Source organism: Sinocyclocheilus grahami, unplaced genomic scaffold (genome assembly GCF_001515645.1).
Source record: "Sinocyclocheilus grahami isolate Dianchi unplaced genomic scaffold, SAMN03320097.WGS_v1.1 scaffold402.1, whole genome shotgun sequence".
Lineage (NCBI taxonomy): Eukaryota > Metazoa > Chordata > Actinopteri > Cypriniformes > Cyprinidae > Sinocyclocheilus > Sinocyclocheilus grahami.
In genome coordinates this window covers 757,354-774,935 of record NW_015505581.1, presented here as the reverse complement: position 1 = coordinate 774,935, position 17,582 = coordinate 757,354, and the positions used below count along the sequence as shown (strand labels likewise).

Sequence of the window (17,582 nt, the reverse complement as noted above, 5' to 3'; positions counted from 1 at the left end):
TATCTATCTATCTATCTATCTATCTATCTATCTATCTATCTATCTATCTATCTATCTATCTATCTATCTATCTATCTATCTATCTATCTATCTATCTGTCTGTCTGTCATAGTATATAATTAAATGTATTTAAAAATAGATTTATATTAAGTAATAAATATATATTTTATCATAATATAAAATATAAGCATTATTGTTTAAATAATCCTAAATAGAAAAATAATTACTTATTTAAATCTGTCTATCGATCTATATATCAAGAAATTTATAAATACATGTCTCTATTTAAAAATATATATTTTATTGTATGTAATATTTATTGTATCATATAAAATATAAGCATTATTGTTTAAATAATTCTGGATATAAAAAGTGTAATTATCCGTCTATCAATCTGTAGATCAAGAAAGTAAAAAATAAGTTTTTAAATATCTATCTATCATCTATCTATCTTTCATTTTACATCATAACGTTTGTGTAATTATTTAAAATATTTTAAAACATTACTTCCAAGTTTAAATTTGATTTTGAAGATTAGATTTTAAATTAGATTAATGAAGTTTCAGACATTTGGATTCCACTGTATATACTATAAAAAAAAAAAAAAAAACAATGTGATAAGTAGGACTGGTACGGCAAAGTAAAATGTGGTTAATGGTTAGATAATGTTTACTGGCGATTTGCTATTTGGTTACCATAAGTTCCAGCATATTTCTGTAACTCTGTTTGAAAGGGATGTTTTGGATTAGATAATGTGTATCTTGCTGTGACTGGTCATTTATAATATGTGCATCATAATGAGACCAGTCATTTGTCGCTGTGCAGAGCTGCAGGAGTTGGACGTGGGACAGTGGGATATTCATGCACTCTCGGAGGCTCTCGTTCGGTACCTGCAGGAACTTCCTGCCCCCATTATCCCTCCCTCTGTTTATACAGACCTTCAGGCAGCAGTGCAACTAGAATCAGGTATGTGCCACTTTTCACTCATCAGTGCAGGCCGAAAGAGCACAGTGTGTAGAAAGTAACAGAACTCAGCGAGCAAACAGCTCAGAGTGTCTGCCATGTCTTTGCCTGAGCATGTCATTCATGAATAGACGTTTCCTCCGTGAGGAGACGAGAGCAGCTGCTGCAGGTACTGGAGAAGCCTGAAGTTCCACTGCAGAACCTTCTGACGTTGCATTATTTGCTCAAACACCTGGAGAAGGTCTGCCAGCACGCTGCGCAGAATGGCCTCGACATTCACACCCTCGGCCAAATCTTTGGCCCTCTGTTGATCAGGGGCCCTGTGAGCGGGTGAGCGGGATGTTTCTTTTCTTTTATTTCTATTGGCTGGAGACAAATTCTGGAAATCCATTACTGAAAAGTAGCGTATGTGCAAACCATCTTCATTTCTGTGTGTGATTTACAGGTCAGAGGAAGATGAGGGGTTTCCCGCGATTGCAGTTGAGAGACTTCTTTTGGAGAGAATTTGGGAACAAGAGCCGACTCCTCCCGGTGAGTCACGTGTAATTTTTGCTATCGTGTATAATAGCTAAGCTTTTTTTCATTCTCAGATTAGACTGTTTTCAGGGGGGATTTACCCGGGTAATCTGTGTTTTCAAACCTTTCAAACCATGCCAATCGTGATCTGATACACTTGTGAAATACCCCTGTCTTAAAATAGAATGTAGCGCAATATAGATCCTTTTATATTCTCTCCAAAACAGTAAGAGTGATATTATGAAAGTAGTTGTTTTTCCGATGTTAAGTAATTGGCTTTAAAGGGGTCATATGATGCGATTTCAAGTTTTCCTTTCTCTTGATCTTTAAAAAAGCATCATATGACCCCTTTAAAGCCAAAGCTAATGATTAAGAGATTATCTGGAAATTATTTACTTTATTTACTAAGCTGACAGTGTATTTTCACTTGCTTTTAGTTATGTCTGTAAACCTAAAGAGAAATATTTTCAGTTAAATAAATTTATATAATGCTTTTCACAGTAAAATTTTTCTTGTTGAAGTTAAAAGCAACTGTGATCAAGAATCTCTCTATGGATGCAGCCTTGGTTACACTTCAGTAAACAATTTTATATCAATTTTTCCATGTTTATGTAGCTGCATATTTTATTAATTTATTTATTTTGCAGTACTGCCCGCTTTCATTATGTGTATTTACAGTAAACATGCCTATTTGTTACCCTGAGGAATGCGTTTAAATATTGTGGTAATCGATAATGCCACAGATGCAGTATATGTCTAATAAGATGGAAAAATCCAGAATATTCAGCTCTAAATTTTTATATGGATGTGTGTATACTATCATTGAAAAATGTGGGGTTAGTAAGAATTTTTTAAAAGTAATTAATGCTTTCATTCAGCAAGGATGCATTGTTGATCAAAAGTGACCTAATATAATGTTACAAAGGATTTATAATATTACAAAAGATATATAATTCTCCAAAGAATCCTGACAAAATGTAATGGTTTTCACAAAAATATTAAATGTTTCTTGCGCAACAAATCAACATATTAGAATGATTTCTGAAGGATTATCGGACACAGAAGACTGGAGTAATGATGCTGAAAATGCAGTAAACACATTTTACAATACGTTAAAACGGTTATTTTGAGTTGTAATAATATTTCACAATATTACTGCTAATAAATATAACCATAAATGCAGCCTTGTTGAGCTTAAAAATTTTATTTCAATAACACAAAATCTTTTTGACCCATTAAAAAAAATGCAGTATGGATTTACCTTTTTTTTTTTTTTTTTTTTTTTAAATATCAAAAAAGCTTTATCTTCCCTGTAGTGTAGACTTAAACTCTACTACAGAAGTGAAAACGTCATGTTTTTGTTTAATATCCAGGCTAGTAACTGAAAGGTTGCAGGGCTGATCCCCGAGCGATCACCATTACGCCCTTGAGCAAGACAGGTTGCTCCAGAGACACTGTGCCTGTAATATAACATTGCACGTTTCTATGGTGACGAAGCATGAAAGTCGTGAAAGCAAATGTTGGCCCCAGTCATGTGGGGATAAATAAAAATGTATTTATTTTAATCATAAATATTTGTATCTTATGTGCCTTGTTTATCCAGCTCTCCCTCCTAAACCGCCCAAAGCCAAAGCCATGGCCTCATCTGTGACCAATGGAAACAACAACTTACTGAGTGAAGCTGAATGGTACTGGGGAGACATTTCAAGGTAAATCACTGACAAAATTACCTGTACGGCTGTAATTAGGATTGTCACACATTTCTGTATATGATGAATCTGTATTTGATGCCCGTGGTTTTAGAGAGGAGGTGAATGAGAAGTTGAGAGACACTCCTGATGGTACGTTCCTGGTGCGGGACGCATCAAGCAAAGTGCAGGGAGAGTATACCTTGACCCTCAGGTGAGCGCCTCCTCAGACCAAACAGTGGTTTGTGTGATATCTAATAGGAGATGAATACTTTGCGTAGGTGTGCTGCTGTATCATTCGTTTGATATGCATCATTACCAAGAGAAATTTCTAACAGAGACAAGACATGATCAAAGCCTTGTGTTGTTTATTCCAGGAAAGGAGGCAATAACAAACTGATCAAGATTTTTCACCGCGGGGGGAAGTATGGCTTCTCAGAGCCTCTTACTTTTCTCTCTGTGGTGGAGCTCATCAACCACTACCGGCAGGAGTCGCTGGCCCAATACAACGCCAAGCTGGACACTCGCCTGCTCTTCCTTCTGTCTAAATATCAGCAGGTATGATCCTCCATTCTGATCAAATTGATGGCACAGTTTTTGTTATAGTGGTAGTTCATGAAAAAAAATGAAGTATTTGTCTTTATTTACTCACCCTTATATACCAAAATTATTTTTTTAAGAATCTTCACATGGAACTTTTTCCATACAATGACAGATCATATGGCGCTTTTCCACTGCGTGGTACGACTTGGCTCGGCACGGCTCAGTATGGCACGGCTCGGCACGGTTTGCGTTTCCACTGCAGTTCAGTTCCGCTTTAGAGTGGGCGGGATTATTCACATCGTTATAGTTGCGCCGCCTCTACTACCACGACTCCTAAAAAAAAACTTTTTCATTCCGTGTCGCCCCATCAAGCTCTCGCTGGATCCGCTCCTCTGCTATCAACGAGAGGAACGTCTGTTCTTCCGCAACAGACAACAACACTTTTTGGTTGTTAAAAAAAGATGCGCTCGTTCAAAATGGTTGCGTTCGCTGGCTGTGCTGATTTAAATCTAGCAGTTCTTTTGTGTTTGTGTCGCAAGTTCAGTGACGCAGGTAGTGACGATTCTCTCCGGCCAATCCGTGATCAGCAGAGTTTACACGTCACGTTTTGGTAACGGTACGGTTCACTTGGAACCCCAACCAAGGTGGTACTAAAAAAAGTACCAGGTACTGTACCCAGTGGAAAACCCCCAAAAAGTGAACAGTACCATGCCGTACCATGCAGTAGAAAAGCGCCAATAGTGATCACAAACTTTCAGTGTCCAAAAAAAAAAAATGTCTTGAGACTTCTGTATCCATTCTCATTCTTTTCATCTAGCTGTTTTTGAACCCAATGATGTATCTTAATGTAAATGCCCCTTAAAGGGAGAGTTCACCCAAAATATAAAAAAAATGCTCTTAATTTACTCACCCTCAGGTGAGATGTTTAGAGAAAAAACTGTTACGTAACCGACGTAATCTGGTGACCAAAGTTACATCGTAACTTTGTAATGTCGTGGATCAATAGTTGTGTGCTGGTAATGAGTTGTTTTTTTTACAAATATTTATTTTCTATGGGTGGACATGCAGTAGTTTAACCTAATTTGTGATCCTGGACCACAAAACCAGTCTTAAATATTAATTTATATATCATCTGAAAACTGAATAAATAAGCTCTCCATTGATGTATGGTTTGTTAGGATAAAACAATATTTGGCAGAGATACGACTATTTGAAAATCTGGAATCTGAGGGTGCAAAAAAATCTAAATACTAAGAAAATCGCCTTTAAAGTTGTCCAAGTGAAGTTCTTAGCAATGCATATTACTAATCAAAAATGAAGTTTAGATATATTTACGGTAGGAAATTTACAAAATATCTTCATGGAACATGATCTTTACTTAATATACTAATGATTTTTGGCATTAAAAAAAAATCTATAATTTTGACCCTTACAATGTATTTTTGGCTATTGCTACAAATATACCCCAGCGACTTAAGACTGGTTTTGTGCTCCAGGGTCACATTTATGTCCCCAAACTAATTTAAAGGCTGTTTCAACAGCTGTGAATGATGAATACAGACACGAAATGAATTCAGGTCATTTATTTCCAAAAATGCACAAATATGAACAATAAAATACACCCAAATTATGAATAAAAACATAGGAAATACAGCATTCAGGATGTTCTGCGCTCAACATCATTATAAACAGATATGCTATGCTAGCAACACTTGCTAGCAGACATTTCAGATAATTAAGAAAAGATACCATGATCACAGAGGTATATTAACAAAAAGTACTTAAAGTAGACTGTGGGTAATGCTACTTAACCAATCTGACACAGTTGATGAACTGTTTTGATATAACTGATGAGAAACAGAGAAATGTCAGGTGCATTATGTTGGGAAATGTAAATCTCGTGTCTAATTACACATTTCAAATAGCAATTTTTGGTAATAAGAGCATATAAAGAATGTGTAAATGATGGTAATGAAATTAAGTCCATGCGATGTTGCAGTTACGTTACCAGTAAGTCATGAAATGACCAATATATTACGAATAGATTACATATCTGGAACGTCCTTGGTAATCTTACAACGTTAGGAGGACGTACTGTTGACGTTGTGAGTTGGTAATTTGATGTTAATGAAATTACGGACATGCAACGATGTAGTTATGTTGTCAATTGGTAAGTCATGAAATTACCAAAAAGTACCAATACATTACGTTACAGTTACATCGTGTGTTAGCAGGGATGGTCCTTGGTGATTCATAAAATGCAAGTCAATGGCTATGGTCACAGTCAAAAAAAGCAACACATAATTAATACTGGTGGCTCCTAATGAAACATTACAACATTATTACTTGTAATTCATTGCCTTCATGAACGAATCATTCTTTTGGACCGGCTCTTTTTAGTAAGCTGGATGAACCAGGTCACCAAATCGGAGTGAATTTCAACCTATAACTACAGACTGACTTTCAATGTCCAAAAACACAGTAAAGGCACAAACTTAAAAAAAATAAAAACTTCTTAAAGTGATAGTTCACCCAAAAATAAAAATGACCCCATGATTTACTCACCCTCAAACCATCCTAGGTGTATATGACTTTCTTCTTTCAGACGAATACAATAGGAGTTATATTAAACATTGTCCTGGCTCTTTCAAGCTGTATAATGGCAGTGAATGGTAGTCAGGGATTTTGAAACAAAATAAACTCAAAATAAAAGGTACTCAACACGGCTCTGGGGGGGTTAATAAATGCCTTCTGAAGTGAAGCGATGCATTTGTGTAAGAAAAATATCCATATTTAATACTTTATAAACCGTAATCTCTAGCTTCCGCTAGCTGTTGTATGCACGTACATGAGAGTTCCACTGGATGACATAAATGTAGCGTTAGCTCTGGCCAAAACAAAGGTGTTTTAGAGTTTGTTTCGGTGGTTTGAAACGGCTCACCAGCACATTTTCAGAAACTTTGTGTCAGAAGTTAAACACCGTCGATCTGCCATTGATCCATGACGATTATGCAATAGATACTGTATAGTGTATAACTTTTTTGAACAAGTAGCAAATAACAAAGAACAACTTTGCCGAGAGTTAATTGGGTCCTTAAACTTCCGCAAGACCGATTAGTCGACCAGTTGCTCAGGCAACCCACCGAATAGTCAATTTAAGATATATACAGAGTTCTGGCATGAAACTCTAGATGGCGCAGTCCGATTGGTCTAACTCAATCTGACCTATTGACATCATTATCACATGGCACAGCTGATTGGTTCTCTTCTGTATCGGTAGCCAACAATGAGATCGCTGTTCAACATTCAAATATATGACTAGTGCTTGCCGTAGCAGTTGCAGCTTGCTTCAGAAACCCTCCACCTTCCCCAGCTCCACCTGTATAGATCTGCTACGAGGTGATTCATGTATGCTATATGGGGGTTATTTCATGTATGTTATATTTGCAGCAGCAATATTTATTACACGCTCACAGCAGCATGTTGTGAATGTATTGGCAGTAGCAAGTCTCGGTACTTGCTCTGCCGCAGCAGTGTAGCAGATCTATTCCGCCAAGACCAAATACATTAACATTGCCATGTACATTACCATGCCAATCCCTCCGAGAGTTGTCATGACAGAAATACAGTTTTGCATATCTCTAGTCAACTTGAGGATGAGTAAATAATGCATTTTCATTTTGGGGTGAATAAGGCTTGTGAACACATCTTGTGCTCTGCAGGATCAGGTGGTGAAAGAGGACAGTGTCGAGGCAGTAGGAGAGCAGCTGAAGGTTTATCACGAGCAGTATCAGGAGAAGAGTCGTGAATATGATGTACTGTATGAAGAATACACACGCACATCACAAGTAGGTTGCATTTCATGTCTACTGCCTATGCATTTGGATCTAATTAACAGTCACTAACAGAGCTGGTCTGTACGATCTCTCTCAGGAGCTGCAGATGAAACGAACAGCCATAGAGGCCTTTAATGAGACCATAAAGATCTTTGAGGAGCAGTGTGAAACCCAGGAGCGCCTCAGCAGAGAAAGCATTGAGAAGTATCGCCGTGAAGGCAACGACACGGAGATTGAGAGGTACTTTTGTTTTTCATTACACATCAGAGCACTATAATGCAAAAGATGTGTCCCATAACTCCTTGGCGTTAATTTGAATCGGCGTCATGTTTTGGCTTATATATAAGTGGGAAACCTTTTTTTACTGTCTATTCAGAATTCAGAGCAACTCTGAGAAGCTGAAATCCAGAGTGACAGAGATTCATGACAGCAAGAGTAAGTTGGAACTGGACTTGAAGCGACAAGCCACAGACAATCGAGAGATAGACAAGAGGATGAACAGCTTGAAACCAGACCTCATACAGCTGAGGAAGATAAGGGACCAATATCTTGTGTAAGAACACCTCCAATATATGTATACTATAATATTTCAGATTTTGTTTGTTTGTTTATGTGAATGTTTTAACAATTCACTTTATAATGTAACATTTTTTTATTTAAATTAAAATATTTGTATTTACAAAACTGATGTGTTGCAAATGTGTTGTCATATGAGCAACCATGTTATTGCATTTTAAAATACTTTTTGTTTTAATGTATTTATTCCTGTGATGGCAAAGCTGAATTTTCAGCAGCCATTACTCCAGTCTTCAGTGTCACATGATGCTTTTAGAAATCATTCTAATATGCCGATTTGGTGCACAAGAAACATTTCTTATTATTATCAATGTCGAAAACAGTTGTGCTGTCTAATATTTTTGTGGAAACCATGATGCATTTTTTAGGATTCTTTGATGAATGGGAAGTTCAAAAGAACACCATTTAATGGAGTACAAGACAGACATTTATAATGTTACAAAAAAATTCTGCGACATATGATCTATTTAATGAACCCTTGATAAATAAAATTATTAATTCTTTCAATAACCAAAAAAACATACCGACCCCAAATTTCTGAACGGTAGTATAGATTCACCAGACTGATTAAACCTGTGAATTTGTAAGTTTGTTTGAGTGATTAATTACAAGATCTGGCTCTTAAAAGTTATTTGTTTGTGAACTGGACTATGCTAGTCAAGTTTTCTCACTGTTGAGTGAAGCCAGTAAAGACAACGCTATATAAAAACATTTTGTCTTGACGTTATTTTGTGGTATGCAGGCGTAACTGCAAGCTCACAAGATAATTAATTTTGTTGTGATGCTGTAGATTCAGCAAAGCGTGTTAGGAAACTGCACTCTGGGTATTTATTCACAGGTAACCATTGCCGATGTTAAAAGCACTGATATTGTCTTTGCAGATGGTTGACTCAGAAAGGCACCAAACAAAGGAAGATCAACGAATGGCTGGGTATAAAGAACGAATCAGAGGAGTAAGTTCTGTTCAGTTTGTCCTTAGATGATGTTTTCAAATAGAAATCTGAATTTGTATGACGCCAGACCCAGGTCCATTGGTCCTTTTGGGATACCCACAGAACTCCCTGAACTTGACTTAACATTAGATTTTGAACATTTAAACTGTCTGCTTTTAAAATCATTTGACAAAAGTACTAAAATAAAAAAAGGTTTTACCACAAAACAATGTTGAAATCATGTCAAATATTAAATTGAAAGATCTTACATTGCATTTTATAGAGATGTAATAGTGGATTTGTTTATTGTTTGTCTTTGTTTGTTAAAACAAAAATACCACAAAAATAGACATTGGTGATGACATGGCATAAAAAATTAAATAAACAGCAAGCAGGAATGTTAAATAATATATCTTATTGCACAATGCACAGTCATTAATAAAACAAAATCATGATATTTTGGGCAGGTACATCAAATATAGAAAAAACCCCAGTAATCATTCCTTTCAGCTTGTATTCTCTGTTGGATGACGATGGCGATCAAGCACATCATGACGAGTGTACCTGGTACGTTGGGGACATCAAGCGCACACAGGCGGAGGATCTCCTGAGAGGCAAACGAGAGGGCACCTTCCTCATCAGAGAGAGCCAGACCCAGAAGGGCTCTTTCGCCTGCTCTGTAGTGTGAGTTACTGAAGCACTTCCATATTCACCACATCCAGCATCACATTTGCTGCAGCTATAGTTTGCATCTTATTCAGAACCGGTTCCTTTTTAAAATTAATAATGGAACCGAATGGCATTGATAATCAAATCGTAACACCGAATCTAGAGCGCAAAACTTTCAGACATTCGTGACCAATGTAATCTCATAACAAAACAAACGATTCTAATGAATCCGTTCCTTTTACTAATTCAGAAACCATACATCCTGTATAGTCCGACTCCCAAAAAAAAAGAATCGTGGTCCAGTTTGTGATTTCTTTGTGTTATTGTTTAATATTATTGGATTACATACAGTCTCTAAAAAGACATTAAAGAGTGTGTGTAAATGCACAATTTGCATGGAATGTTTTAAATGCATTTCCGCTGGTCCTTTAAAAAAAGTCAGTTTGATCAAATTGAAGGCCATATAACGTCTGAAATATCTTAAATGGTCAAATAACTTTATCATTTTAAGAGGTTCAATTTGGGGATTGAAAAACAGGAATCACGATATGTTCTCATGTGATTATTCAACTTCAAAAGGCTTAAATAAATGTGAGAGCTGCACATTTCAAAGTCAGAATTCTACAGGCTGACGCTTTCAGAACAGTTCACAAACAATGATTACTGTGCATTTGTGCCAAGCGATTGCTTATGGTCTTGATGAATTACTACAATGTTTACTTCATGATGCTTATATTATAATATGTTGTAGATGGTTGAAAGAGCGCATATTTTATTTCCCTCACCTTTTTGAATGAGCAGCTAGTAAATAGTAATAAGTAGAAAATAGACATTCCAAAATAAGAGTCCCTTTGCATTTTAGGCTTGTTTATAATTGAAAGACTTGCATCTTTTTTTAGGATATTATTGGTGTTTTGGTTACACAGTAAACTGTATCTGGCATTTTAATTAAGCATAAACTCTTGTAGCTTTTCTCTGGGCCGCCCCATCACAGGAAGGAAAGACTAAAAATATTATTTAACACATTCAGTATTTAGATTTTACTGGTTTCAGTTACTAGTTTTTATTGCCTTTTTATTCTTTAAACATTATTGGCAAAATTCAATATGGATCAACCTCTAATGTATATTGATATATTAGTACAAACCAATTTCAATACATATATGGATATTTTAAATAAAACAAGTCGTAAGTATTTTAAACTTGCAGTTACCCTGTTTTGCAGTTGAATGTGTGGCGCAGCCCGTTTAATTAAATAAAAGAATCTTAGATACATCTTTTCTTTTGAGATTCTAATGGTTTGTTCTAAATGGACATATAGTATACATTTTTTTGTGCAAGTCTTAAAAAAGGTCTTGAAACTATAACATTTCTTTTTTTCTAAATATTGATTCCTTAAAAGTACTGAAAGACTAGACTCGAACTAGAAGTGTTAAGAGGAACTTGGAACTGGAATCGTCCAATTCTTCACAGTTCTCTTCTCGAGCTGTGGCCTGACATTCTCTTCTTTTCCAACAGCATGGCTGGAGAGATCAAACATTGTGTGGTTTACAAGACGGCCACAGGTTTTGGATTTGCTGAGCCCTACAACCTTTACGGTTCCTTGAAAGACTTGGTCCTGCACTACAAACACACCTCTCTGGTCCAGCACAACGACTCACTGAATGTAACCCTGGCCTACCCGGTCCTCGCACAGCAGCCTAGATGAGCACCGCCACACGAGACGGCCCAGGACACACATATAAAGCATGATTAAGCACATTATACGGAGCAAACTATACTAACACCAAACTTTTATGTTTATCGTAGAGAACAGATAAGCACAGTATATTATCGTAAGTAAACGTATGGCTTTTTTTGTAAGCCCATAGTTTTTTTCCGTATCAGTCAAAGTCAGCTGCAGTAATTACGGTAAAATCACAGCTACTCTGTAATTGTTGTCCCAACACAAGAGAGAGGAAAGTGTCATGTTATTCCATGAAAGCTCGAACTAGTGTCGTAGTCCTGGATATTTTCGATGAGGACACGGGCCAGGGATGAGATGAGGAATTAACCGAAAGTTGCAGCTGTTGATAATCAATCTTTTAGCTGTTATGTCACTGTGTAATTGTTTGGTAGTTCACTTCTGCCAACCATATGAATAGATTCCTCTTTATGTGAGTTGTCCTATAGAAGATGTGAAACAAACCTTTTTTTTAAATTATTATTATATCAGACATGTTCGAGGGACACTGAAGTCCTTTTAGCTTCTATTCTGCGACTTTAAAGCTAGTCCTCATGGTCAGAATAAATAGCCATCAACAATTACGTGCTTTTCTTTGAGATATTACACCACAGAGTTGGAAGTCTGGCATCTTAATGGTTTCTGTGGGCTGGTATTGGTGCTTCCTGGTGCTTTAATTTTTGACTCTTGTAACGTGAGAATGATGCATAGTTATAGAGAACTGTTAAGATCCGGAGCAGAACAAAGGTGATCCCAAAGAAACAACGCGCACAGGAGCTTCCACTCGCTTAGAAAGGTTATTCAACGTGCACAAGCAAAAATGGTACGGAAAACCCTCTTGTGATTTAAAGGGGTCATATGATGTTGCTAAAAAGAACATTATTTCGTGTATTTGGTGTAATGAAATGTGTTTATGCGGTTTAAGGTAAAAAAAAAAAACACTTTATTTTCCACATACTGTACATTTATTGTTTCTCCTCCATGCCCCGCCTTTCTGAAACGCGTCAATTTTTACAAAGCTCATCGGTCTGAAAAGCGAGGTGTGCTCTGATTGGCCAGCTATCTAGTGCGTTGTGATTGGCCGAATGCCGGATGTCGTCCTCTTTTGGAAGGCCAAACAAAGTAGTTTCGCTTTCACAACGAAACACACAGCGCCTTCACGACATGGCGGCAGCAACAATACTACAGCGAGAATAAAAGTTACGCCTTCTTTCTTTGCGTGAACATTTGGGCGGCGTTATGCAAATCTTCCCACATCGTGATGTAGATATGTGTGGGCGTGTTAGAACGAGCCGTTTTAGGTAGGCGTGGTTGACTCTTAACTTTTATAAAGAATATCTCTTTGGATTTGAGACTTTAGTCTTTGCAACTTTACAGATCTTCTTTATGCACCAAGAGCTTGTATCACTTCAAAGAGAAAGGAAAAATTTAAATTGCATCATATGACCCCTTTAAACTAGGATATGATTACAGATTTTCAAGGAAATTATCAGGTGGAATGTTATGTTTGTAATAGGAAATGAGTCCTGTATGTTGGACGTTTTGTAACTGTACACCCCTAAGTGTTTCATCCTGTGACCTCGGCTTTGCTGTGACTCGTATAGTCAGATGAGACATTGTTCTGAACATCATACAGTCAGCTGGATGAAGAAACATATATTTAGTGAGTGATGATTAAATGCTTTTTAGCAAGAACCTGAGGAATTTTATGCTTGCTTGCTAAGAAAGTATAATTAAATGAGACATACTTTGAGAGGAAGCGGTTTAAAAGTGCCTTCTGCCCATGTGTCCTGGAGGAGCTTTCCTGTGATTGGGGCGGTACAGAATGCTTCAGTTCCATAGGTTATATATATATATATATATATATTATATACTCCTTGAGCCCTACAGCCAAGTTGAGCAAGTGCTAACTTGCTTATCAAATGCTTTCAAAGCACAACTACACGATTTTTTAAATTGAAAAAAGGAGGGTCATCTCATCAAACGCATTCTGTTATATACTTTCAAATAAAACACTTTCTAATTACAGGTCTGTTGGAAGTATCAAGATGATAAATGAAATGACCTCTTGTTTGTAATGTTTAACATTAGCTTTTAAGCTTTTAATGAGGTTTGGTCTTAACCAGTATGCACTTTCATGGATGTCAGTTCATTTTTAGATACTTTTTAAACAACAGGAGTAATTTCATCCATTTTACAAGGCTAGTGTTTAGGCCTGTTTACACCAAGACAAACATTCATTGTGATAAACATTTGAATTTGATGAAACGGCTGATAATGGATCTGATCAGACTGACACAAACATTTGCATGCCTTCAACGTGACTCTTTTTTTTCTTTCTTTTTTTACAGATAGGTGTTCTTAAGGAACAGTTCACCCAAAAAAGAAAAAGTAATTATTTACTCACCATCATGTTGTTCCAAAAATACCTGAATTTATTTATTCTGTTGAACACAAAAGAATATATTTTGAAGAATGTTTGTAACCAAACATTTGCTGGTAGCCTTTGAGTTACATGGTATTTTTTTACTCTTTACTCTATACTATGGAAGTCAATGGCTGCCATTAGCTGTTTGGTTACTAGCCTTTTGTGTTCAACAGAAGAAAGAAAATCATACAGGCTTAGAACAAGAGGGTGACTAAATGATGACAGAATTTTGCTTTGGGTGAACTATATCCCTTTATACCAACCAATAAGATTCAGGCTTTTTAGTCACATGCCCAGAACCACTGCTGTTACATAAAACTAATTTGTTGGCACTTACAGACAATAGTGTCTGTAGCACAGCATGGTTTTTTCTTGCTTTTCCATAAACGCCACCTACTGTCAGGGAGAGAAATTGCATTTTCATTCAGCACTTGTTCCCTTTTTTATGCATTTGGTCTAAATAGACAAATTGAAAGCAAAAATTGGACCGCATATTTGTTCCAATCAAGGAATTAATCTTGGTATAAACAGGCTTGTTTATTAAGGCTGCGTTTTAACCGAGAAAAAAAACCTTAAATACACTACATCCGTTTTTTCTAGCAAGCTAGTTGATTTAAAAGTCAAGTTAGAATTCAAACTTAATTTAAAACCTAGAAATTTTAAACTAGCCTTAATCATTTGCTTTCGACATCCTCCTTTTAGATTGATTCTTTTTTGTTTATAAATCTGCCACAAACATTAAAATGAGGCAGGCTTTTGTTTCATAAGCTTGTTTTTTGGTATACTCCGGTTTGTTTTGTTATATGGATAGGATGAAGTTGTTTTGCTATGATGGTGTGGAGTGGAGTGACAACAGAGACTGGTTATGATTCCTTGAATGTTCTGACTGACAGACGTCAGGTCACTGAGAGCACAGAGAATGAGCCAGATGTGACGAGTTTATGTGAGATAAAACCGTGGAGTAAAAGCCTCTAAATGCACTATACAAGCACATCTTGAGGTGATTTTGAGTGACAATTAATGAAGCTTGACAGCCTTTATGAGCAACTGAATTTACGCAGGTAAATTACGCATTTTAGTGACAGGCCTGTAGTGTCAGTGTGTTGTGATCGTGCAGAAGTGGGTCTGTTCTTTGTCATTTTTTTTCTTCAACTCCTTTTTAAAGAGAGACTAATTGTATGTCTGTTTTCCCTCTCTTTGTAAGTAATGACCTTACAGATTCAAAGATAAGCTAGCTTGAATATCTCTCTTCCATTCAGTACAGTTACAAATGTTTACAGTATCTAATTAACCAAATAGAAGATGTATTTTCAGACATGCTCTGTCTGGTCCTGAAAGGAGTCTGTTAGACGGGGTTTCTTGTCTTTTTTGTGCCTCTGTTGTTTTAAACTTGAAGATTTTGTTTTCATTTTTTGTTCAACAGTGCTCCCTCACCTCACATATTTTCTTCTGAATAAAAAGGAAGTTTAATATGGTCTGTTAGGTTGCAGCTGTGACCCAGAGCAGGTTTGCTAGCTTTCTTCTTCATTTATAATTTTTTTTCCATAGCAGACATATTTTTCTTTTTCAAGTCTCAAGTTACATAGAATAATAAAAGTCCAGATGGAAAGTTTATAATAATTATAGACTGAATTTTAACTTCCTTCTATAGTCTCAGTCAGAGTAAGAAAATTAGTAGTTATTTTTTCCTCTTCCGTCTTTCGACGACAAGATGTATACTGAAAAGTAAGATACAGCAGGGCCAAATATTTAATAGACATTTGTTTTTGTTCTATTATAACAGAGTATGGAATACATTTGTCATGCATAGTGGTTATGACATAACTATGGAAGCTTAGTTTGTGCCACAATTCTGTCTTTTTTCTGGCACGTCTGAGTGGGAAAAGAAGTTGGAATTGTGAGATATAAAGTCAGACTTGTGAGATATAAACTTGCAATTGTGAGGTAAAAAGTTGGAATTCCTTTTTTTTTTTTCTTCTTCAATGGCGGAAACAAAACAATTATATATATATATATATATATATATATATATATATATAGTGAGTTTATATCATAATTCTGAATTGTGAGATCTTTTTATCCCATGGTGGAAAAAGCTTTCATACATAACCACTAATTATACTTTACCTCTTTAAACTAAACTAAATGATACCATTCTGTCTTGTTTCCCCTGTGTGTGTGAAGTAGTCTGTTGAAGATAATGCAGTGCCATCAGACATGGAGGGGGAGCACTGTTTGTTACCCAGTACAGTTCTACTGGATGCGTGTGTGCACAAACTTTGTACATACTTTTATTTCCTTTTACTACTTCTGTTCTCTCCAATCTGTTTTTGGGTGCAGATTTTTCTGTGTACAGTTTGCATCAGTGTTGTTTGTCTGTCAAACAGGTACATAAGCATTACAGAGATACGGCTCTTTAATAGGTAGATGGAATTATTTTTAAGACAATAAAAAGATGGGTCTATTGCACCTTCTTGTCTGTTGTCATCACTTGGATCTTGTGATGTGATCCGAACAACTTGCTTTTACAGCGAATGTCATGCTGAAGCAGCAGAAAGTACCGTGACCCAGAACTTTGTTGTGTCAGTTGTCTTTTGACAAACACTTTGGCGTGTGCCCTTACATTACCTGATGGTGGAAAAATCTGATCAACTGTAGCGCCGACCTAGAGAATGTTTCATTGTTTGACCTACAGCTGGATCAGGGTCGTTTTAAATCTTGAAATATGCTGCCAACACTTTTATGCTGCCCTTCCTAATAATAGCTGTTGTTTGACGCACATATAAAGTGAATGTTCCTTGTTCCGTCTGTTCATGAATGAACCTATTTATTCCCCAGTGAAGGGAAATTTTCGCCAATTGCATAGTCAAATGAAACAACCCGCATGCCTTGAAAAAACTGGTCAGTGCAGGTGTTATATTGTGTTTTTAATTCACAATTGGAACTAGTGTTGAAAAACAAAGTGAAAAATTACTCACTTGGTCATTAAGAAGAAAATTATTCTTTTAAAGAAGTAGTTCACTTCCAGAATGAAAATTCTGCCATCATTTACTCACCCTCCACTTGTTCCAAACCTGTATCAGTTTCTTTCTTCTGGTGAACACAAAAGAAGACATTTTGAAAAATGTTGGTATCCGAACAGTTGATGGGCACCATTGGCTTTTTATCATACTATGGAGGTCAATGGTGCCCATCAACTTCGGATACCAACATTTTTCAAAATGTCTTCTTTTGTGTTCACCAGAAGAAAGAAACGTATACAGGTTATTAATTAAAGATTGCGAGGTCACATTAATTTTAAATAAAATGTGCATGGATAAATCATTTGGAATGAACAATGCAATATTCCATAAAAACACATTAGAACTGTCAATTTTGAATCTACAGTTTTATAATGTGGATCAATCAGTTTATGCAATCAGGGGAACATTTCACATGTACATTGTTTCCTTTTATGGAGCTTTGCCACGGACATCATATTTCATGGCATTAAACAGCTCTGTTCATGTGACTGTTTACACCAGTCATGTATAAAGTTCACACAGAAACAAGACATTTTCATTTATAGGTAAAAACCTTGCAAAAGGCAACTCATTTGAGAGCCTTCAAACTCTAAAAGTAAATTGTCATGTTGCCAGCTGGGATTAAATCGCTATTCTAGTAGTTATTTTGGTCAATGTTCTGTACTGTATGTCACTGACGTTTAAA

General features: G+C 36.3%; 1 protein-coding gene across 3 annotated transcripts in view; it reads left to right on the top strand.

Moving 5' to 3' along the window:
* The window catches only part of LOC107550618 (phosphatidylinositol 3-kinase regulatory subunit gamma-like), a 27,237-nt gene extending 14,892 nt beyond the window's left edge, over positions 1-12,345 (top strand). For 2 of the 3 annotated variants that reach the window (XM_016231939.1, XM_016231940.1), the window contains exons 5-16: positions 826-966; positions 1,095-1,293; positions 1,409-1,494; positions 3,083-3,188; positions 3,283-3,381; positions 3,545-3,725; positions 7,433-7,558; positions 7,644-7,786; positions 7,923-8,099; positions 9,004-9,075; positions 9,565-9,738; positions 11,242-11,963. In XM_016231939.1, the coding sequence (XP_016087425.1) occupies positions 826-966; positions 1,095-1,293; positions 1,409-1,494; positions 3,083-3,188; positions 3,283-3,381; positions 3,545-3,725; positions 7,433-7,558; positions 7,644-7,786; positions 7,923-8,099; positions 9,004-9,075; positions 9,565-9,738; positions 11,242-11,431 (1,694 nt within the window). In that variant the 3' untranslated portion in view covers positions 11,432-11,963. The other variant, XM_016231941.1, reaches the window with a different exon arrangement.
* The last annotated feature ends 5,237 nt before the right edge of the window (positions 12,346-17,582 follow it).